This window comes from Schistocerca serialis, chromosome 12, assembly GCF_023864345.2.
Source record: "Schistocerca serialis cubense isolate TAMUIC-IGC-003099 chromosome 12, iqSchSeri2.2, whole genome shotgun sequence".
NCBI lineage: Eukaryota > Metazoa > Arthropoda > Insecta > Orthoptera > Acrididae > Schistocerca > Schistocerca serialis.
In genome coordinates this window covers 145,294,102-145,316,560 of record NC_064649.1, presented here as the reverse complement: position 1 = coordinate 145,316,560, position 22,459 = coordinate 145,294,102, and the positions used below count along the sequence as shown (strand labels likewise).

General features: G+C 38.9%; 1 protein-coding gene across 1 annotated transcript in view; it reads right to left on the bottom strand.

Annotated features, from left to right (window-relative positions):
- LOC126428008 (molybdenum cofactor sulfurase 3) overlaps nt 1-22,459 on the bottom strand; it is a 184,122-nt gene that overhangs the window by 12,480 nt on the left and 149,183 nt on the right. Inside the window, exons 11-12 of the mRNA XM_050089890.1 lie at nt 14,463-14,569; nt 6,761-6,865 (exon numbers count right to left, since the gene is read on the bottom strand). Of these exons, the coding sequence (XP_049945847.1) occupies nt 6,761-6,865; nt 14,463-14,569 (212 nt within the window). The remainder of the gene's footprint in view (nt 1-6,760; nt 6,866-14,462; nt 14,570-22,459) is intronic.

Sequence of the window (22,459 nt, the reverse complement as noted above, 5' to 3'; positions counted from 1 at the left end):
GTGTTAGCTATGATTAAGTTATGCTCTGTGCAAAATTCTACAAGGTGGCTTCCTCTTTCGTTTCTTCCCCTCAATCCATATTCACCTACTATGTTTCCTTCTCTCCCTTTTCCTACTGACGAATTCCAGTCACCCATGACTATTAAATTTTCGTTTCCCTTCACTACCTGAATAATTTCTTTTATCTCGTCATACATTTCATCAATTTCTTCATCATCTGCAGAGCTAGTTGGCATATAAACTTGTACTACTGTAGTAGGCATGGGCTTTGTGTCTATCTTGGCCACAATAATGCATTCACTATGCTGTTTGTAGTAGCTTACCCGCACTCCTATTTTTTTATTCATTATTAAACCTACTCCTGCATTACCCCTATTTGATTTTGTATTTATAACCCTGTAATCACCTGACCAAAAGTCTTGTTCCTCCTGCCACCGAACTTCACTAATTCCCACTATATCTAACTTTAACCTATCCATTTCCCTTTTTAAATTTTCTAACCTACCTGCCCGATTAAGGGATCTGACATTCCATGCTCCGATCCGTAGAACGCCAGTTTTCTTTCTCCTGATAACGACGTCCTCTTGAGTAGTCCCCGCCCGGAGATCCGAATGGGGGACTATTTTACCTCCGGAATATTTTACCCAAGAGGACGCCATCATCATTTAATCATACAGTAAAGCTGCATGTCCTCGGGAAAAATTACGGCTGTAGTTTCCCCTTGCTTTCAGCCGTTCGCAGTACCAGCACAGCAAAGCCGTTTTGGTTAATGTTACAAGGCCAGATCAGTCAATTATCCAGACTGTTGCCCCTGCAACTACTGAAAAGGCTGCTGCCCCTCTTCAGGAACCACACGTTTGTCTGGCCTCTCAACAGATACCCCTCCGTTGTGGTTGCACCTACGGTACGGCCATCTGTATCGCTGAGGCACGCAAGCCTCCCCACCAACGGCAAGGTCCATGGTTCATGGGGGTGGTGACAGCATTTACCAGAACTAAAAGTGGGTTCATTGCAAGTGGGTGTACTGTTTCTCCCTCTGTAAAATTAACACACTGCTTGATACACAGGAAAGCATCGATTTCTAAATAGTACAACTGGAAGTCAACAGACTGATTAATAATACAGTTAGTGTTGTAAATTTTGTGAAACCACGAGCTTTAAACACTACATTATTTTCCAATCTTTGCAATGATACGGGTTCTACTCACAATTGGCTCCTACTAATACTCTGATTGTCTTGTGGTACAGTTCTTTGTGTTGTGGCGCTCAAGGATGAACTTGGTCTTTTTCTATTGAACAGCAGTCCTAGTACACACATAAAAAAAAAGTTTTGCATCACCACGGTTCAGAGAGTTCCGGAACCTGTACAGAAAATTGGAATAGAGATCAATATAAATACCATTTCCACCCTTTTTATTGCTCATGAAAACCACACACTGCATGTTGTACCACCATACAGCGAGACCTTCAGAGGTGGTAGTCCAGATTGCTGTACACACCGATAACTCTAATACCCAGTCTGGTCAAAGGTATACGCGACACTCATTGGTGAAGAGAACGTGATGCCAATCTCGAACAGTCCATTCACCATGTTGTTGGGCCCATCTGTGCCATGCTGTATGGTGTCGTGGCTGCAAAGATGGACCACGCCATGGACATCGGGAATGAAGTTGCACATCATGCAGCCTACTGTGCACAGTCTGAGTCTTAACACGACGTCCTATGGCTGCACGAAAAGCATTATTCAATATGGTGGTGTCAGGGTTCCTCTGAGTCATAATCCTTAGGTAGCGGTCATCCACTGCAGTAGTCGCCCTTTGGCGAACTGAGCGAGGCATGTCATCGACAGTTCCTGCCTCTCTGTAGCTCCTCTATGTCCGAACAACATCACTTTGGTTCACTCCGAGATGCCTGGACACTTCCCTTGTTGAGAGCCCTTCCTGGCACAAAGTAACAATGCGGACATGATCGGACCGCGGTATTGACTGTCTAGGCATGGTTGAACTACAGACAACACTAGCCATGTACCTCCCTCCTGGTGGAATGACTGGAACTGATCGGCTGTCAGACCCACTCCATATAATAGGTGCTGTTCATGCATGGTTGTTTACATCTTTGGGTGGGTTTAGTGACCTCTCTGAACAGTAAAAGGGACTGTGTCTGTGATACAATATCCACAGTCAACATCTATCTTCAGGAGTTCTGGGAACCGGGATGATGCAAAACTTTTTTTGATGTGTGTATATTGGCTTTGTTACATGGATGAGAAATGGTTTCTAGTAAGGTTCTACTTGTCGATGTTTTTGAGGAACTGAATGCCCTTAATGTACCGCTTCAAGGACGAAACAGAATTGTGTGAGTCTACATTTTTGACAACGGCATTAATCGAGATGAAATGTCGATCTCGATTGCAGCTGGAAGGGGATCTATGAGTTGCAGGCTCCAAGATTCATCTAGGAATGAAATTTATTTCTTCACAAATTCAGACACGCAATAACAGTAACTGAGAATATGTCTGAAAATTTCCAAATTTCGAACTTTGTACATTTTTACTCTTGTTTATTTCCTTTTTGGATGATCAGTTTGAATCAGCTTTTAAACTGGCATTTAAAAGTTGACTATTGTCCTATTATCATTCATATGTCAGTATCTTTCAAATATTAAAACATTCCACGTGAATTAAAAGAAATATAGATGGAAACAGTTAAACTTAAACTTACCAACTAATTTCTGAACCAATAATGCTCAGTTCCAGTAACTATACATGCAGCCATCGTTATTTATGAACTAGTTGTGCTTGTTAACTTTAACCCTCTGTGAATCATACAAATGCATACTAATTAAAAACAATTAATTCTGACATCAAAAGACTCCCTCTCATCATTAACATTGTTGTTGTAACTGATAGTTGCAATAATTAGACAGAAGTAAATAGATACTGTGGGCCATATTAAAAATAGGTGATTTTGGAGGGGGGGGGGGCAGCTACAAAATAATGTATGTTTCATAAGGGGGCCGCAACGGAGTAAGTTTCAGGAAGTTTCTGCAGCAACTCTATGCATTCACAAAGATTATTACTGGCCCAGAAAAGGGCAATCAGAAAGCTCCGTGGTGTCTGCTTGCAAACTTTGTGCAGTCTGTGACGAAGCAAGCTGGGATAATTTTACTTCCCCTCTTGTTTTGCCATTTGCCTTCTTAAAATTCATTTTTTCATTTTGATAAATTACCATTAACATAAGTGAATATAATCTGCATTTTCATTGTAGAGAAAGGTTGGCCCTCAGTTTTAAAGAATATAATACCAGATCTAATTTTGTGCTTAGTTTTATGTATGTAATTGATTTTCTAATTTATTTTGACTGTTCCTAGTTAGTATCTTTCATTATAGGGCAAAATCAGTAATTATTTCATAACTTAAATTCTATTGTTGATGTATAAACAAATATAAATTCTGTATTAATTATAAATATTTAGAGGAACAACTGCTAGTAATCTTACAGTACCTATTTGGCTCTCTTCAAAAACATGTTAGCAAAAGTAATTAACAGTTTTCTCAAAGGTATTGTTTGCATAATTTGTTAATTTCATGATTTAAACAAATAATTCAGCTTAACCCTCATAGTAGAAGAAGCTGTTGAAAAGATGTAAGTTTTCGATATATTCAGTTAATTTAATGAGTTAAGTTTTAATTGTAATTTTTGTAAATTAAACATCAAACAATGTGAAGTTACAGTACCTATTATTGCGAGGATATATAAGGGCCCAATTTTTAGTCACGAGACAGTCAGTCCACGGCCAAGTTTCAGACGAGAAACCTTTGTTGGTTAGAATGACAACGATGCCGCAACTTAACAGTGAAGTAAGTGTTACACAATTAGCCCAGGTGTTAAAACAATGACGTGTCTGCTCCATACATACCTTTCTGTTCTTCAAGAACAGTGAACTTTGTGGTTAGGTTTTTACTGCTCGTAGATGTTCAATAGTAAACTATTTTAGCAGTATGTGGAGGTGTTAACTATTAATGAGGCTTACGGAAAGTTTAAACAATAGTGCACTGGCCATACATATATAACTGCATACTATTGGGGAGTTGTGAACAATGAAAGTAAAAGACTGTGAAACACAACTGTGCATCTGTCGGCTACATCATTTACAGCAGACAGTAGTTGCACTTCCACAATCCATTTTTCAGCCAGTACATCGACACTGAGGAAAACGAGTGAAGAAAGAAAGCAGGGCGAGCCGTCACGAGGCCTGTGTTTAAGCATCCCAGATTTATAACTGTCATCCTTGTACATACACTCCCACACTCGTGGTTAATAATATGAACACATTCAAAATGAGCTGCCACATTCATTGTCTGTCTCACAAAATATTAACATTTTAAAGCTACAGTGATTTCCTCATCTGTTGTGTGTGTCTTTGAGCTGCCTATCAGTCATCCCCATGTCACTGTTGCTTTTACTTTGTTTTTGTTGATATCCAAGCTGCCTTTGATTTAACAAGGTCTTCAATTTATTCTGTCATATCTACCAATACATTATTTAGTGGACTACTACACTTTTACTTTTAGTCTTTTTGTCTGTTAATTTACCTTTTTTTATAATTTTTGTTCATTTCTTATTCGGTTGTACAATGCTTCTTTGACCACTGTAGAGAATGGTGAACACTATTCTGCAAGTTTCATTTTACATAAGCAGCCAGCAGAATTGAAAAATCTCTGATGAGCCAGATATTTTTCAAAGGCTTCCTTGCAGCACTCTCCATTTAATCTGTACAGGGCTTATTTGGTGTAGCTTAGTGTTGCACTGTAACATATTATTTATTGTATATGACACTGAATTATGTAGTGAATTATCACATGAACAAATTGCTTTGACTTACATTGTTCCACAGAATGTGCTGAATTAAATTAAAATTATAGCTTCTTCCACTCCTGTTTGGCAAGACAAATCCACATTAAACAATGAGAAGAAAAATGTAGGTATAAAACAAATTATGTGAAGTATGAGAAGTTTTATTGCTACAAATATCTACTCACAAGGGAACCTTCCCATCGCACCCCCCTCAGATTTAGTTATAAGCTGGCACAGTGGATAGGCCTTGAAAAACTGAACACAGATCAGTCGAGAGAACAGGAAGAAGTTGTGTGGAACTATGAAAAAAATAAGCAAAATATACAAACTGAGTAGTCCATGTGCCAGATAGGTAACATCAAGGATATGGCGAGCTCAGGAGCGCCGTGGTCCCGTGGTTAGCGTGAGCAGCTGCGGAGTGAGGGGTTCTTGGTTCAAGTCTTCCCTCGGGTGAAATAATTTTATTCTTTATTTTCGCAAAGTTGTGATCTGTCCGTTTGTTCATTGACGTCTCTGTTCACTGTAATAAGTTTAGTGTATGTGTTTTGCGACCGCACCACAAAACCGTGCGATGAGTAGACGAAAGGACGTGGCTCTCCAATGGGAACCGAAAACATTTGATCGCAAGGTCATAGGTCAACAGATTCCTCGACAGGAAAACATGTCTGATATATTCTATACAAGACTGGTGAAGGCATGTGCGTCACATGACAGGAAAATGTTGTCGACCCACCTAACTTGTACACTTGGCGAATGGGTAAAAAGATTCTTCTACCTTGCCCGATTTAGGTTTTCTTGTGGATGTGATAATCACTCCCAAAAAAGTGATGAAAGCATAAGAATTTGTCACATAAACTGCAACAAATGAATGCAACAGTTTCGCAGTCGCACAGTTTTCCTTGTGCTCCGTCAAAACATATGTTTTTAACGTTTTCAATTTTTTCCGCGTGTAGACCGTCAAATCCTGCATATGTCCAAGCAAATCTGAACATGTCCTGGAATTTTGGAGAGCGAAGTTGATTTTGTGTAAGTGCTTGAACTTTGATAATTGTCTGAAAATAAAAAATTAAAATTTTCGCTGCCGGGAAGACTTGAACCAAGGACCTCTCGTTCTGCAGCTGCTCACGCTAACCACAGGACCACGGCGTTCCTGAGTCAATATTCACATTTGTATTGCATATGTTACACATGGACTACTCAGTTTGTATATTTTGCTTATTTTTTTCATAGTACCACACAATTTCTTCCTGTTTTCTCGATTAATCTGTATACAGTTTTTCAAGGCCTATCCACTGCGCCACCTTATAACTAAATCTGAGGGGGGTGCGATGGGGAGGTTCCCTTGTCAGAAAACAGAGAAATTAAATGCAGCCGCCTTTATGATCAGAACATAGTCCATCACCATGCTTTACTTTGCATACTGACATTCCATGATGTAATATTGGGTATTAACTGATGAGCCTCATGTAGTCCACTACTTAATGGGTGCTGTTAAAATCACATTCCCAAACATTATCCCTCTCATGAGATTTGTTGTTGATGATGTGATCTTGTTTACAGAAGTCACAGTTGCAGCTATTCACAGTACAACATACAGAAAAACAGTCTAAAAGTGGGAAACACATCCTTCTTGGCCATTCAGGAAAGAATGTGTCATTCTTCAGAACGCACTGATAGACTTAATAATAAGCTGCATAGCTTGAAACCTAAATTTAACAATGCTATTGGCTAAATCCTCTTATTTTCTACAGGGAATGCTCAAGATACATTTAATGCTTACTGTCATTACTGCAATTTACTAAAATTAAGAAAATTGAGGTAATATTGTTCTTGTAACAAGGACAAGATAACTGGATCAAGGCATCATGAATCAAAATGTATAGTGGCGTATTCCAAACACATACCTTAAAATCCACAGATCCTATACGCAAGGTTTTCCACTCATTTTCCTCAAAGGCATCTGTACTTTCTACAACCAAGTTGCTGCGAAATCTTTCCAATAGACCTTCCTGGAACATGAAGTGAGCACATTGTCGCTTAGAAATACTATCTGACAGTAACACAAAATATTTCAACAATAGCATCAGTTTAAAACAATCACAAGGAAACTTCTTTGAGCGTTATTTGAAACAGACTGTTGATATGACACTCAAAAAAGAAAATAAAAAAAACATGTAGGAAAATAAACATAGCATTAAGCAACATTTTCAGATAATAAATATTGCAACTGAACTGCACCAGCATATCCAAGTAAGAACAGCTGAGGAGAAACAGGAAAATGGGAGCACCAGACACTGCAGTCCTCAATGGTACATACATTGTTCAGGTGTGCTCTTGTACATAGAATGCTTTTAAATATATGCAGTGATGGGATTGGGAGTATTTGTAATTGTTTCAAGAGGGTCCCACTGTGAATTCTTGCAGAGTTGCGCGTTATAATTTGAATATCTCTTTTCTGTAGTTTGAAGGTATCTATTAAGTGTGATTTAGTTTTACCCCAGAATACTATACCATAAGACACAACAGACTGAAAGTAACCAAAATACACTAATCTAGCACACTCTAGATATTACCCTCAATGCGAAACATGCTGAACTGAACCTGTGGGATAAATACTCGATACGGTCTTTCCGGCTTAAGTTTTGATCAATGTGCATGCCCAGAAACTTTGTGGATTGCACATTCTCTATCTCTTTGTCGCTCACTTTTAACTGGAGATCATTTCCTTGGTTTGCTTGTATATGATTTGTTTTACTTAAGTGTTAACTCGTGTGCAAAAAAATGTTCAAATGTGTGTGAAATCTTATGGGACTTAACTGCTAAGGTCATCAGTCCCAAAGCTTAACTTAAATTATCCTAAGGACAAACACACACACACCCATGCCTGAGGGAGGACTCGAACCTCCGCCAGGATCAGCCGCACAGTCCGTGACTGCAGCGCCTTAGACCGCTCGGCTAATCCCAACCCGTGTGATTAAACCTCTGTTGTATATATTTCAGACTATGTCAGTTGTAGCGGATAGTGATTTGTTTCATCATCACTTATAATTATGTTCATGTCATCTGTGAACAACATAATTTTGGTAGCAATATTTGGATTCTTTGTCACTTATACAAAGCAAGAATAATAAGGGACCAAGAACACTGCCCTGTGGGATGCCTATTTCCACTTTTTTTGCATCTGAAAACTATTTGATTTTATAGTTATTATGATCTGAGATGACTTCTACAACCTGAGTTCTGTCTTGAAGGTAAGATTCAATCCATTTCCACACAGCTCCTCTTACTCCTGTTGCCTCAATCTTGTTTAACAAAATTTGGTGACTTACTGTATCGAATGCTTTCGATAGATCTAAGTTAATTCCCACTGAAAATTTTTGATCATCAAAATTCTTGACAATCTCCTCATTATAAGCACGGATGGCTGATTCTGCACTGTGGCCTGAATGGAAGCCATGTTGATTGCAGTTTAGAAGCTTGTATGCATCTAAGTAATTTATGAGTCCGATTTTTATTAATGTCTCTAAAATTTGGAAAATGATTGGAGAAAGGCAACTGATTTGTAATTATTTACCTTATATGGCCCTCCTTTTTTAAACAGATGTCTAACCTTTGAGATTTTGAAACTCTGTGGAAACACCCCTTTGTTGAATGACAAATTGGCAATATATACTCCTTTATAATTTGTTGGGCAACATTTCTAATTAGTGACACAGGCACTTCATCCAAACCTGCAGACATTTTTGGTTTTAGACTGTTTATCACATTTAATATTTCATTTTCATTTATGGGAGTTAACATCATACTTCTATCTACTTTTGAAGCTGTTAATTTCTCATGTTTGGTTAAGTTAAAAATTGTTAGTAATGTAATTTGTCATCTTGTAATTCAATATTTTCACTATTTTCGAGTACTATTTCCTGATCTAAGAGGCTCTCACCTGTTTCCCTTTTCACTGTTTCCCAAGTAGTTCTTGATTTATTGCCTGATTTTGTTGTTAGTCTATCATTACTTAGTAATTTTGCTTGTGCTGGAACAGTTCCGTCCTCCGTCGCAGCGGGACCCACCTCCTCTTCCTCAAAATCACCCTCTCCAAACCTTCCAGGAATTTCTGACTTCCAGCCTTGCATCTCAATCCTTCTTAAAAAACCTTAATCCTACTCCCAACATCACCACTGCTGAAGCCCAGGCTATCCGTGATCTGAAGGCTGACCAATCCATCGTCATTCTTCCGGCGGACAAGGGTTCCACGACCGTGGTACTTGATCGTCGGGAGTATGTGGCTGAGGGACTGCGTCAGCTTTCAGACAACACCACATACAAAGTTTGCCAAGGTAACCCCATTCCCGATGTCCAGGCGGAGCTTCAAGGAATCCTCAGAACCTTAGGCCCCTTGCAAAACCTTTCATCTGACTGCATCAACCTCCTGACCCCACCGACACCCCGCACCCCTCCCTTCTACCTTCTTCTTAAAATCCACAAACCCAATCATCCCAGCCGCCCCATTGTAGCTGTTTACCAAGCCCCCACAGAATGTATCTCTGCCTACGTAGATCAACACCTTCAACCCATTACATGCAGTCTCCCATCCTTCATCAAAGACACCAACCACTTTCTTGAACGCCTGGAATCCTTACCCAATGTGTTACCCCCGGAAACCATCCTTGTAACCATTGATGCCACTTCATTATACACAAATATTCCGCACGTCCAGGGCCTCGCTGCGATGGAGCATTTCCTTTCACGCCGATCACCTGCCACCCTACCTAAAACCTCTTTCCTCATCACCTTAGCCAGCTTCATCCTGACCCACAACTTCTTTACTTTCGAAGGCCAGACATACCAACAATTAAAGGGAACAGCCATGGGTACCAGGATGGCCCCCTCGTACGCCAACCTATTCATGGGTCACTTAGAGGAAGCCTTCTTGGTTACTCAGGCCTGCCAACCCAAAGTTTGGTACAGATTTATTGATGACATCTTCATGCTCTGGACTCACAGTGAAGAAGAACTCCAGAATTTCCTCTCCAACCTCAACTCCTTTGGTTCCATCAGATTCACCTGGTCCTACTCCAAATCCCATGCCACTTTCCTTGACGTTGACCTCCACCTGTCCAATGGCCAGCTTCACACGTCCGTCCACATCAAACCCACCAACAAGCAACAGTACCTCCATTATGACAGCTGCCACCCATTCCACATCAAACGGTCCCTTCCCTACAGCCTAGGTCTTCGTGGCAAACGAATCTGCTCCAGTCCGGAATCCCTGAACCATTACACCAACAACCTGACAACAGCTTTCGCATCCCGCAACTACCCTCCCGACCTGGTACAGAATCAAATAACCAGAGCCACTTCCTCATCCCCTCAAACCCAGAATCCCCCACAGAAGAACCACAAAATTGCCCCACTTGCGACAGGATACTTTCCGGGACTGGACCAGACTCTGAATGTGGCTCTCCAGCAGGGTTACGACTTCCTCAAATCCTGCCCTGAAATGAGATCCATCCTTCATGAAATCCTCCCCACTCCACCAAGAGTGTCTTTCCGCCGTCCACCTAACCTTCGTAACCTGTTAGTTCATCCCTATGAAATCCCCAAACCACCTTCCCTACCCTCTGGCTCCTATCGTTGTAACCGCCCCCGGTGTAAAACCTGTCCCATGCATCCTCCCACCACCACCTACTCCAGTCCTGTAACCCGGAAGGTGTACAAGATCAAAGGCAGAGCCACATGTGAAAGCACCCACGTGATTTACCAACTGACCTGCCTATACTGTGATGCATTCTATGTGGGAATGACCAGCAACAAACTGCCCATTCGCATGAATGGACACAGGCAGACAGTGTTTGTTGGTAATTTGGATCACCCGGTGGCTAAACATGCCTCGGTGCACAGCCAGCACATCTTGGCACAGTGTTACACCGTCCGGGTTATCTGGATACTTCCCACCAACACCAACCTATCCGAACTCCGGAGATGGGAACTTGCTCTTCAATATATCCTCTCTTTCCGTTACCCACCAGGCCTCAATCTTCGCTAATTTCAAGTTGCCGCAACTCATACCTCACCTGTCATTCAACATCATCTTTGCCTCTGCACTTCCACCTTGACTGACATCTCTGCCCAAACTCTTTGTCTTTAAATATGTCTGCTTGTGTCTGTATATGTGTGGATGGATATGTGTGTGTGTGTGTGTGTGTGTGTGTGTGTGTGTGTGTGTGTGTGAGTGTATACCCGTCCTTTTTTCCCCCCTAAGGTAAGTCTTTCCGCTCCTGGGATTGGAATGACTCCTTACCCTCTCCCTTAAAACCCACTTCCTTTCGTCTTTCCCTCTCCTTCCCTCTTTCCTGATGAGGCAACAGTTTGTTGCAAAAGCTTGAATTTTGTGTGTATGTTTGTGTTTCTAACGACCTGCCAGCGCTTTCGTATGGTAAGTCGGAAACATTCCACGTGGGAAAAATTATATATAAAAACAAAGATGAGGTGACTTACCGAACGAAAGCGCTGGCAGGTCGATAGACACACAAACAAACACAAACATACACACAAAATTCAAGCTTTCGCAACAAACTGTTGCCTCATCAGGAAAGAGGGAAGGAGAGGGAAAGACGAAAGGAAGTGGGTTTTAAGGGAGAGGGTAAGGAGTCATTCCAACCCCGGGAGCGGAAAGACTTACCTTAGGGGGAAAAAAGGACAGGTATATACTCGCACGCACACGCACACGCACACACACACACACACACACACACACACACACACACACACACACACACACATATCCGTTCATATCACTATGGTGTTGTTGGATGGAACTTGGTGTTTCATCTAGAAGGAATATGACATCATCTACATAACGATACCAATGTATTGTGCGGTATTGTTTGGGTCCTACTATTTTTTCAAATATTTTATTCAATGTGATTAAGAAAAATGTTGGCTAGAAGTCCACTGACTGGTGACTCCATTGGAAGTCCGTCTTCTTGTGAGTAGAACTGATTGTCAATGAGAAATAGTTTTGCTCTGTGATTAGTTTTAAAATGCTAACTATTTCTTTTATGTGGGGTTTGGGAATGTCTGTCTGTTCTTTTAATTGTTATTTGATGATGTTGATGGTTTCCGTGGTGTGGATATTGGTGTACATGGATATGATGTCAAATGATGTGAGTGTGGCCGTTGTGGGTACGTTGATGTCTTTGATTTTATGTATCAGCTCTTCAGAGTGGTGTATGCTTCTGTTATTTGTGTATGTGTGTATGTGTGGATGGATATGTGTGTGTGTGCGACTGTATACCTGTCCTTTTTTCCCCCCTAAGGTAAGTCATTCCGCTCCCGGGATTGGAATGACTCCTTACCCTCTCCCTTAAAACCCACTTCCTTTCGTCTTTCCCTCTCCTTCCCTCTTTCCTGATGAGGCAACAGTTTGTTGCGAAAGCTTGAATTTTGTGTGTATGTTTGTGTGTCTATCGACCTGCCAGCGCTTTCGTTCGGTAAGTCACCTCATCTTTGTTTTTTTTTTTATATATATATATTTTTTTCCTACGTGGAATGTTTCCCTCAAACCATTAACCAAATGAAAGTGCTGGCAGGTCGACAGACACACAAACATACACACAAAATTCAAGCTTTCGCAACAAACTGTTGCCTCATCAGGATGATGTTGCGAAAGCTTGAATTTTGTGTGTATGTTTGTGTTTGTTTGTGTGTCTGTCGACCTGCCAGCACTTTCATTTGGTAAGTCACATCATCTTTGTTTTTAGATATATTTTTCCTACGTGGAATGTTTCCCTCTATTATATATAGTAGTTTATTACATATTCTTTGAACATGGGATCAGTACAACTTTTCAATCAAGAGTTAGGTATTTTCATTGTCCTCAATGAATTTCTAATACCTGTTGTAATCCAGGAATTAGTATGTAAATGGCCATATAAGTTTATTCTGACAACTTTTTTAGGAAAACACATTTCAAATTTTAACTTAAACAGGGAAGAGAAAACATTATATGCAGCTCTTGTACTTGTTTGTAACAATACTTCTGCCAATATTGGGTAACCAGTGTATTTACGAAATGACTGCAGCTATTAGAAGAGAAAGTTCTTTTGTAAATTTGATGTAAAGTATTTTCAGTCACCGGGGCTGCGAGAATTTTAAAGATTAGTGCACTTTGATCATATCAGTAGGTCAACATTAATTACATTTGTATCTATGGTTTGTCTATTTGTGAAGAAATCATCTATGAGACTTTCTGTAGAGTTTGTTACTCTTGTAGGGCAAGAGAACACAAGTTGAAGCTCTGTAGAATATTCCAGAATTGATCTTTAGATGCACTTTCAGTTAACAAGTTGACATTAAAGTCTCCACTTATAATTACTGCTGTTTTTTATCATGTAATATGTTGAGTGATGCCTCTAACTTATTTCTAAAACTTTGGGACCACCACACGGTGATCTGTGAACTGACATTGTTGTTAATTTACTCTTTTGCTTATTCAGCTGCATTGCTGCAACCTCAAAATGTTTTTCTTCACACATAGATTCAACTACAATCAAGTTTTCAACTTTTATTCCATCTCTGTATTATTTTCAAGCACATTAAACTATTACTTAGTTCCATAGTAAGTTCTGTGGTTTTTGTTACGGATCACGTACTGTTTTACAGTCTGACACTGGCGAACCCATATTGGCTAGACTCTGAAGAATTACTTGCTCTTCTTGCCAAATTTTCAAATGTTTTAGTGTATTGTATGACAAAATCAAGTTCTTTCCTAAGTTTATTCTCTATATTCACTTGCAGACTGCACTGTACATTTCAATGGCACCATTATATTCCATACCACAGGTGCACTTATTTTGAACTTCTATCCATGATATGACAGCATTTATGATTGAAGGTGCAAATTCTTAATCCATTTAACACAATTTCATGGCATATAGTACACTTCACTGATGAAATATGATCACAATTTACAGGCTGATTTGAGACTACATGTATACTTGACACCATTTTGGTACCTCAATTTGTGTGTGGATTCACAGAAGGAAGAAAGGTCATGGTGCACAAAAATCGAGGAGGACAGACAACAATTTTAACTCCACTCTTCCCAAATGTGAGTCCAGTGGGCTCAGTACCTGGAGTACAGATGACATTTTATTTTTTTCTTTCCTCATTTTTATTATCAGAGCCTCAAGTTCATGTTTATCCGTGAAACCAATCCCTTACGACATTTACTGTCAAATACCAGTGCATTATAACTGTTTGAAAACAACCGTCATATGCAACATAATTACCGAGAGCTGTGCTGTTTAACAATACTGATCTGCAATTTTATAGAGTATTGTCATACTTACACATCCCCCCCCCCCCCCCACCTCCCCAACATGCATTTGACTGTGGAATGCTAATTAGAATACCAGATGTGGTGTAGAAGCTTTTCAAATACAGGCAGATTCCATTACAGACTGGCCAAATTAGAGCTCCACATTTTCTTTTACCAGAGTTACAAAAATTTCTGAACAAGGTCGGCTTGTGAGCAAAGGAAATGGAACCTTATGGAGGTCTTTCTTGAACTCAAAGGCAGTACTAAATAAATTCGTTTTTACTGACCTTTGGGAATGCTGCTCTCTCCTGCAGGATGTCTGCAAACCAGTTAATACTGGCCAGGTTAATCATCAGGTACTGTGCTTGATTTGACAGTGACAGTTCAGATGTATCTGAAAAATGTCAAAAGAATACTACAGGGTGATTCAAAAACAATACCACAACTTTAAAAATGTGTATTTAATGAAAGAAACATAATATAACCTTCTGTTATACATCATTACAAAGAGTATTTAAAAAGGTTTTTTTTTCACTCAAAAACAAGTTCAGAGATGTTCAATATGGCCCCCTCCAGACACACGAGCAATATCAACCCGATACTCCAACTCGTTCCACACTCTCTGTAGCATATCAGGCGTAACAGTTTGGATAGCTGCTGTTATTTCTCGTTTCAAATCATCAATGGTGGCTGGGAGAGATGGCCGAAATACCATATCCTTAACATACCCCCATAAGAAAAAATCGCAGGGGGTAAGATCAGGGCTTCTTGGAGACCAGTGATGAAGTGCTCTGTCACGGGCTGCCTCGGGTAGTTTGGTTTTCAGCCTAGTCAACAGCGCCTCAAGCGATCAAATGTACAACTAAATGAAACTTTATAGCTCCCTTAATTCGCCGGCAGATAGTGCTTAGTTCTGCCTTTTGTCATTGCAGAGTTTTAAATTCCTAAAGTTGTGGTATTCTTTTTGAATCACCCTGTATAATCTGATTGTAAAAGCTTGGGCACATTTTTTAATCAGAAGGTGAAAACAATCTAATAAATGGATGATGTGTAATAGAATACTAATTTTTTAATCCATTCTACAATGAAATAAGAAGAAAATGTTTAGAATTTCAATATTTATACAATGTAAAAAATGAGTGAAGATATCCAATCCAATGGCAACAAAAGAAAAACCACTATACTGGAAAGTTACTACAATGCTTGTTGCTTTGGAACTGTAAATTCTTAATACATCTTGCTGTTTGATACCAATCTATTGATCATAAACTTTATATAATGGCCCTGCTAACAGTGACCATTGTTACATATTGATCTCAAAGATGAAGATGTAATGAAGCTCACTGAGTTATAAGTAACACAGTGGAAATGCCTTGGCCAAATATAAATTATTTGTGGAGTACAAATAACAACTTGCCAAATAATTGAGGCACCGTGCTGTCAAAAAGAACATAAACAAGACTGAGAACACTGCTAGCTAATGGATGATTCTTTCCTTGGTGGTATAGAGTGTGTGCACATGCATGCAGTGCCCCCCTGGCCACACACACACTCACTCACACACACACACACACACACACACACACACACACACACACACACTCATATAACAACAATATTATCAAAAACAGACATTGCTACTCACCATACAGAGGAGATGCTGAATTTCAGACTGGCACAACAAAGAGACTGCCATAGATTTTAGTTTCCGAAAAAAGGCCTTCTACAGAAGTCGAAAACACACACAAGCACAGCTCACACAACATGACCAATACTTCTGGCCACAGCAGCCAGTGGCCATGAGTATGTGAATTGTGCTTGTGTGAATGTATGTGTGTTTTCTACTTCAGCAGAAGGCCATTTGGTGCAAAGGAGTCTTTTCACTGTGCCTGTCTGACTCATGTCATCCATACAGTGAATATCAATCTATCCTTTTCACAATAGAATTATCCTACCTATGTTGGAAATAAGTATTGTTTGCACCATTCAGGCACAGATGGAGAGATACCACTTGTGGTAAGTGGGACATCTGGGTTCGAGTCCTTGTCCTGCAAAAATTTTCATTGACATCATTCCATTATATAGCTGATGTTCATCCATATTCACAACTGTGAATACATTTCATGTATTTAGGCACAGGGTCCATAGATAACACTAATCATTTCAGTTGATCTGTAATGTGTAGAGTGTATTCTCTTGGAGAACTCTGCAGCATAATGTGCTAAAAAGACATTTGCTACTTGTTTTACTAAGCAATATGTGTACTATGTAATTCCTATGGTTACTGTATTGTGTTTCATACATTAACAATAATAATTAGAAATTTTAACATAATACACCACATTGAAACTAGGTGAATTCATAAATCACAGGAATATGAGACCACTCAGGAAAACTTACAAATAAATTAAATAATGAAATTGTAAGGCAACTGAATAGATAAAAAAAAAATCTACTAACCAAGCAGTGGCAAGAGAAGACACGTATAAATGCTGAAGAGGTTTTTTCTTGCCACTGCATGGTGAGTAGACTTCTTTTAATGTATCCAGTTACATTACATTTTCAAAAATTAATTATTTTCATTGATAAATAATGAAATTAGTTACTCGTAATGGAATAAAAACTGGTTGTGTCAGGTATCCCCACCAGGTCAGATTAAAAAAAAAAAGATCGAAGCAATTCAGAGGCACGCTGCTAGAACTCTTAACAGTAGGTTTGATGAAGATGCAAGTGTTAGGGAAATGCTTCAAAAACTCAATACCACCACCAACACATAGATCGCATAAGGATAGTGCTGACAAGGTAAGAGAAATCTGGACTCTTAAGGAAGCAGTAAATTTTTCCCTTGCTCCATTTGCTAGTGGAATAGCAAAAGGGAGTTATTACAAGTGCTACAAAGTACCCTCTGCCATGCACCATATCCTAACTTGTACAGTATGTACACAGAAGTAGACACAGATATATTCACATACTGCATTCCATAAATCCCACCTTGAAGAACAGCCTTTAAGGATGTGGGGTAAGTCAAATTATACATTACATGGCAAAAGCAGCAACTGTCAGCTACTTCAGTAAAGTATACTAACAGTCAATTACAACTTTACTAACACCGAATGATATCGCTCCTCTTCTTTGCCATACTTCACTCAAATGCTGTTTGACAAGTGAAACAAACCTCAGTCTTCAATAAGAATGCAGGGTTCTCAATACAAAATAACAGTTGCTGTCAAGTGTGAGTAATGCTGAGCCACAAATTTAAAAAGTCACTTTTGTAAAATATGAACATGAATTTAGTGAGCACAGGCTTTGCCTGTGAATAACAGTGACTGTTAGAAATTAAGATTGCAGAGCAGCCAAAAGTAGCACGTAACTTTTCTTTATTTTGACACACTTCACTCGATAAATGTGCCATCTTCTGAACTGTGGAAATACAATGTGTTATACCACTATACAATAAAATAAATTCACATATTCAACTTACAATGTGATAATCCATATTATTAGCCAAAGGTCACATGTAACAAATATCAGGCATATACGTGCAGTAAGTTGCTTTTGTGCAGTTAATGTAAACTCTTCGGTCTGGCACTCTGTGACATAAACAGCAAGACATGTTATTTTTTGTTGAGTTAATCAAAGCCCTATCAGTATGTGCTTTGATTGAAACTACCATAAGAGTAATTTCAATTTGTAATTTTGCTGTGTCTTTTCAAAATTATTTAACCCTTTCAGACCTGGTGGTCACAATTGTGTACATAAAGTTTGTTCACTAATATTTCGCTGACAAGAAATGTCAGGTGCATCCACACTCACTGTGCACATTTGTGTATGTTTCTTTTAGCCATGCTCCAGCAGCTTCTGCTCTCTTGTGAGCAGTCTGTGAAGCACATAGTAAAATATACTCTCTGGTGTTGTCTCTCTGTGGGAAGCAATTACTCATTGACTTTATTGCTAAATAGTCTAGTTGTGAGTTTTTTTAATGAATGTTTTGTGTGCTTTCCATCTTTTGGAAAGATTAGACATTCTTTCCGTGGAATTTTCAGCAATTTCATTCAGATCATATTTGTGTTATGTATCAGGTAAGTTTAATGTACACAATTGTGTACAACAGGTCATTAATGGTGTAAAATAGGAAACGTAACCTAAAATGTGTCTCAGCTGTATTTGCATTGCTACGGTAGTTATGTGTGGTATTTTTTCAGTAATTTCAGTACCAGCAGCAAGGAGGAGAATAACTGACCTGTACATATGATTTTATTTTATATTGCTGGCTTTTGACTTACAAATATGGATAAGGAATATCTTTCTGTGGAGAAAGACTGGGACTTAATTATGGATATAATTGCAAATAGTGACGTTTCTGACATTAGTTTGAGTGAAGATGAGGATGACAGTGTATCACATGGCATAGCGGGCATGAATGAAGTGTGTAGTGACACCATATCTGAAAATGAAGATGATGGAGAGGTGGTGGATGCTGAAATGTACTTTTCATGCAATGAAAACAACCCAGAATTGAATAACCTGTGTGACAACATAATGGTGACACCTAAAGAATCCATAAACTGGAAATGCAAGCCTCTAAGTACCATGGCAAAAACATACAAAGCTCCAAATTTTGAAGAATCTGTCTTGTGTTCTCCAATACAATACTTCAAAAGATATATACCAGATGATTTGTTCACTAGCATGGCAGCACATACTAATATTTATGCATTACAACAAGGCAAATCCTCATTCAAGCAGACAACTCCTCAAGAACTAGAGGTGTTATTTGGTTTGCATACATTGACTCGCACTTTGAAACTTCCCAGATTACAAATGTATTGGGATACAAGCCCGAAGGTAAAAGTGTTTTGGAAAAACATGTCACGAGACAGATTTTTATAATTATGAACAAATTTACACTTGGTGAACAATCTGGAGAAGCCATCTGAAAATAAAGATAAATTTTACAAAGTCAGGCCAATTTACACACCTATTCGAAAATGCTGCAGTGAACTGCAGAGAATGTTTGTGTGGATGAAGGAATTATTCCTTTCACTGGGATGTTTTCAAAGCAGTTTGTCAAGGGGAAACCACGTCCATGGGGAATCAAAGTCTTCATGTTATGTGGAGAGAATGGAATAGTGCACGATTTCCTTTTGTGTCAAGGTGCTACAACTGAACTAAATACTGCATGCTGTAAAAAATTTGAATTAGGGCCTGCTGTTGTTTTAGGATTTTCTGTTCCACTCTCAAAAGGCAAAGGTCATAAATTATACTTTGACAACTTCTTTTCATCTTATCATCTGCTTAAGTTCTGAAATCTCAAGGCATCAATGCAGCAGGTACTCTCCGTCAAAACAGATTTGGAAAGAACTTGCCTTTTTCAGATGATAAAACAATAATTAAACAAACCAGTGGTTACTGTGAAGAAACCACTAGTGCTGATGACATTACCATGTGTAAGTGGCTAGACTATAGGCCAGTTGTATTGTGTTCAAACTTTGTTGGTAAAGGCTCAGTGGATGAAGTTGAGTGTGGGGACAAAAAGCACCATAAATATGAGAAAGTAGAAAAACTTGAAATAGTGAGAAGATATAATCATGTAATGGGTGGTGTGGATCTATTTGATCAATTGATAAGCTACTACAGAGTTTTCATCAGATCTCGAAAATGGCCTTTGCGTATGATTTTTCATGCTGTTGAATTTGCCATCGTGAAAAGTTGGTTGGAATACAGACGAGATGCAGACAACCTGTCTATCCCAAAGAAGAAGCAAATGGAACTTCTTTCCTTTCGTATCAGGGTAGCAGATGGATTGATACTGTGCCAGAAGAAAGTGACTGAAAAGAAGAGGGGGCATCCGTCTGATGAAGGACTGACTTCAGACATGAGAGTCATACCAAGAAAAAGAGGAGAATTGCGACCAGCTACAGAGATACAGTTTGATTCCATAGATAATTTACCTTTGCATGATGTAGGAGCTCCAAATCATTGCAAATTTCCCCAAATGTACAGGGCATTCTAGAATCCAGTGCACAAAATATAAAGTACATTTGTGTCTCCAAAAGAACAGAAATTGTTTTTTGCAGTTTCATACTAAACCTTAAAATCAGTTTGTTGACCAGTGTTGTTTAAATAAGAACTGTAATTTGGAATTATTTTTATTGTTTCTTCTGTTTTAAAGTGAAATAAAGAGTGGCATACTTGATCCATACTGTTAACCTCCTTAATGTATGAAATGAAGCTTGAGACCTGATGAACACAATTGTGTACATTAAATATCTAGAAAACTAGAGATCATACGAAATTTTTTCTTAGAAAGATGTGGTCAGGAGACTCACCTGAATGTAAAAATGATGTGAGACTATTTTTTTAAGTAAATAAAATATCAGGTCTGAAAGGGTTAATAACCATGCATGATGTTTAGATTTGTATCTGTGAATGCCCAAAAACGCAGCAGATATTTGCCATAGGTTAGTGATACTAATTTTTTTTTTATTGCATTGTATTACATTGAGGCCCATGAGGTAGTTTTAACCAAAGAGCATATCGACAAAAAGTGATATGCCTTGGTATTTACTCTTAGAATGTGCCTGATCAGAGAGTTTATATTATCTGTACACAACCAGCTTACTCCACTTTATGTATGACAGGAGCACTATATACAGCCCGATGTTTGTAATGTGCAGCCCTTGGCTACCTAATGTACATTATCACATTGTAAGCTGAATCTGCGAATTTTATTTTATTGTACGGTGGTGTCAAATTAACATCTACATCTGAATCTACACCAACATCTATATCTATATTTTGCACAACAGAGGGTGCGTTTCATTTTACCAGTTATTAGAGTTTCTTCTCGTAGCATTCACATATGGAGTGTGGGAAGAATGATTGATCAAATGCCTCTGTGCATGCTGTAATTATTGTAACTTTATCCTCATGATTCCTATGTGAGCAGTGTGTAGGATGTTGCAGTATATTACTAGAATCATCATTTAAAGCTGGTTCTTGATACTTTATTAACAGGCTTTCTCAGGATAGCTTATGTATCTTCAAGAGCCTCCCAGTTCGGTTTTTTCAGTATCTCTGTGAGCCTTCCAATGACTCAAACAAACCTGTGAACATTCGTGTTGCCCTCCTCCATATACATTCAATATACCCTGTTAGTCCTATTTGGAACAGGAACCATACGCATGAGCAATATTCTAGAATCAGTTGCACGAGTGATTTGCAGGCTATCACTTTTGTAAGCTGATTGCACTTTCCAAGTATTCTACTAATAAACCAAAGTCTAGCACCTGCTTTACTCGCAGTTGACCCTATGTGATCATTCCATTTCATATCCCTACGAAGTGTTACACCCATGTATTTATATGAGCTCTCTGATTTCAGCAGTGACTCACTGATGTTACAGTCACAGGATACTACATTTTTTTCATTTTAGGAAGTGCATAATTTTACAATTTTGAACATTTAAAGCAAGTTGCCAATCTTTGCACCACTTTAGAATTTTACCAAGGTCTGATTGAATATTTATGCAGTTTCTTTCAGACATAACTTCATCATACATAAGTACATCATTTGCAAAAAGTCTGAGGTCACTATTAATATTGTCTGCAAGGTCATTAACATACAACATGAACAGCAAGGGTCCCAACACACTTCCATGGGGCACATCCAAAGTTAGTTCTCTCTCCATCCAAGATAAGGTGCTGCGTCCTCCCTACCATAAAATCCTCAATCCAACCACAAGTTTCACTTGATACCCTGTATGGCCAAACTTTTGACAATAATCATAGCTGTGGTACCAAGTCAAATGCTTTTCGGAAATCACGAGATACTGCATCTACCTGATGCCTTTGATTGAAAGCTTTCAGCATCTCATGTAGGAAAAGTGCAAGTTGGGTTTCACATGATCAATGTTTTTGGAATACGTGCTGTTTGACATGGTGGAGGTCATTCTGTTTGAGATACCTCACTGTGTTTGAACTAAGAATACGTTCTAAGATCCTACAACAAATTGATGTCAAGGATACTGGATGGTAGATTTTTGGATTACTTCTAGTACCCTTCTTGTAGACGGATGTGACGTATGCTTTTTTTCCGAAGAACTAGGCACGGTTTTTTGTTCAACAGTCCCATGATAGACTATGGTTAGAAGAGAAGCTGACTCAGCCACAGATTCAGTATAGAATCTGATAGGGATTGCATCAGGCCCTCGAGCTTTGTTCAATTTTAACGGTATCAGCTGTTTCTCAACACCACTGACATTAATAATTATTTAGTTCACCTT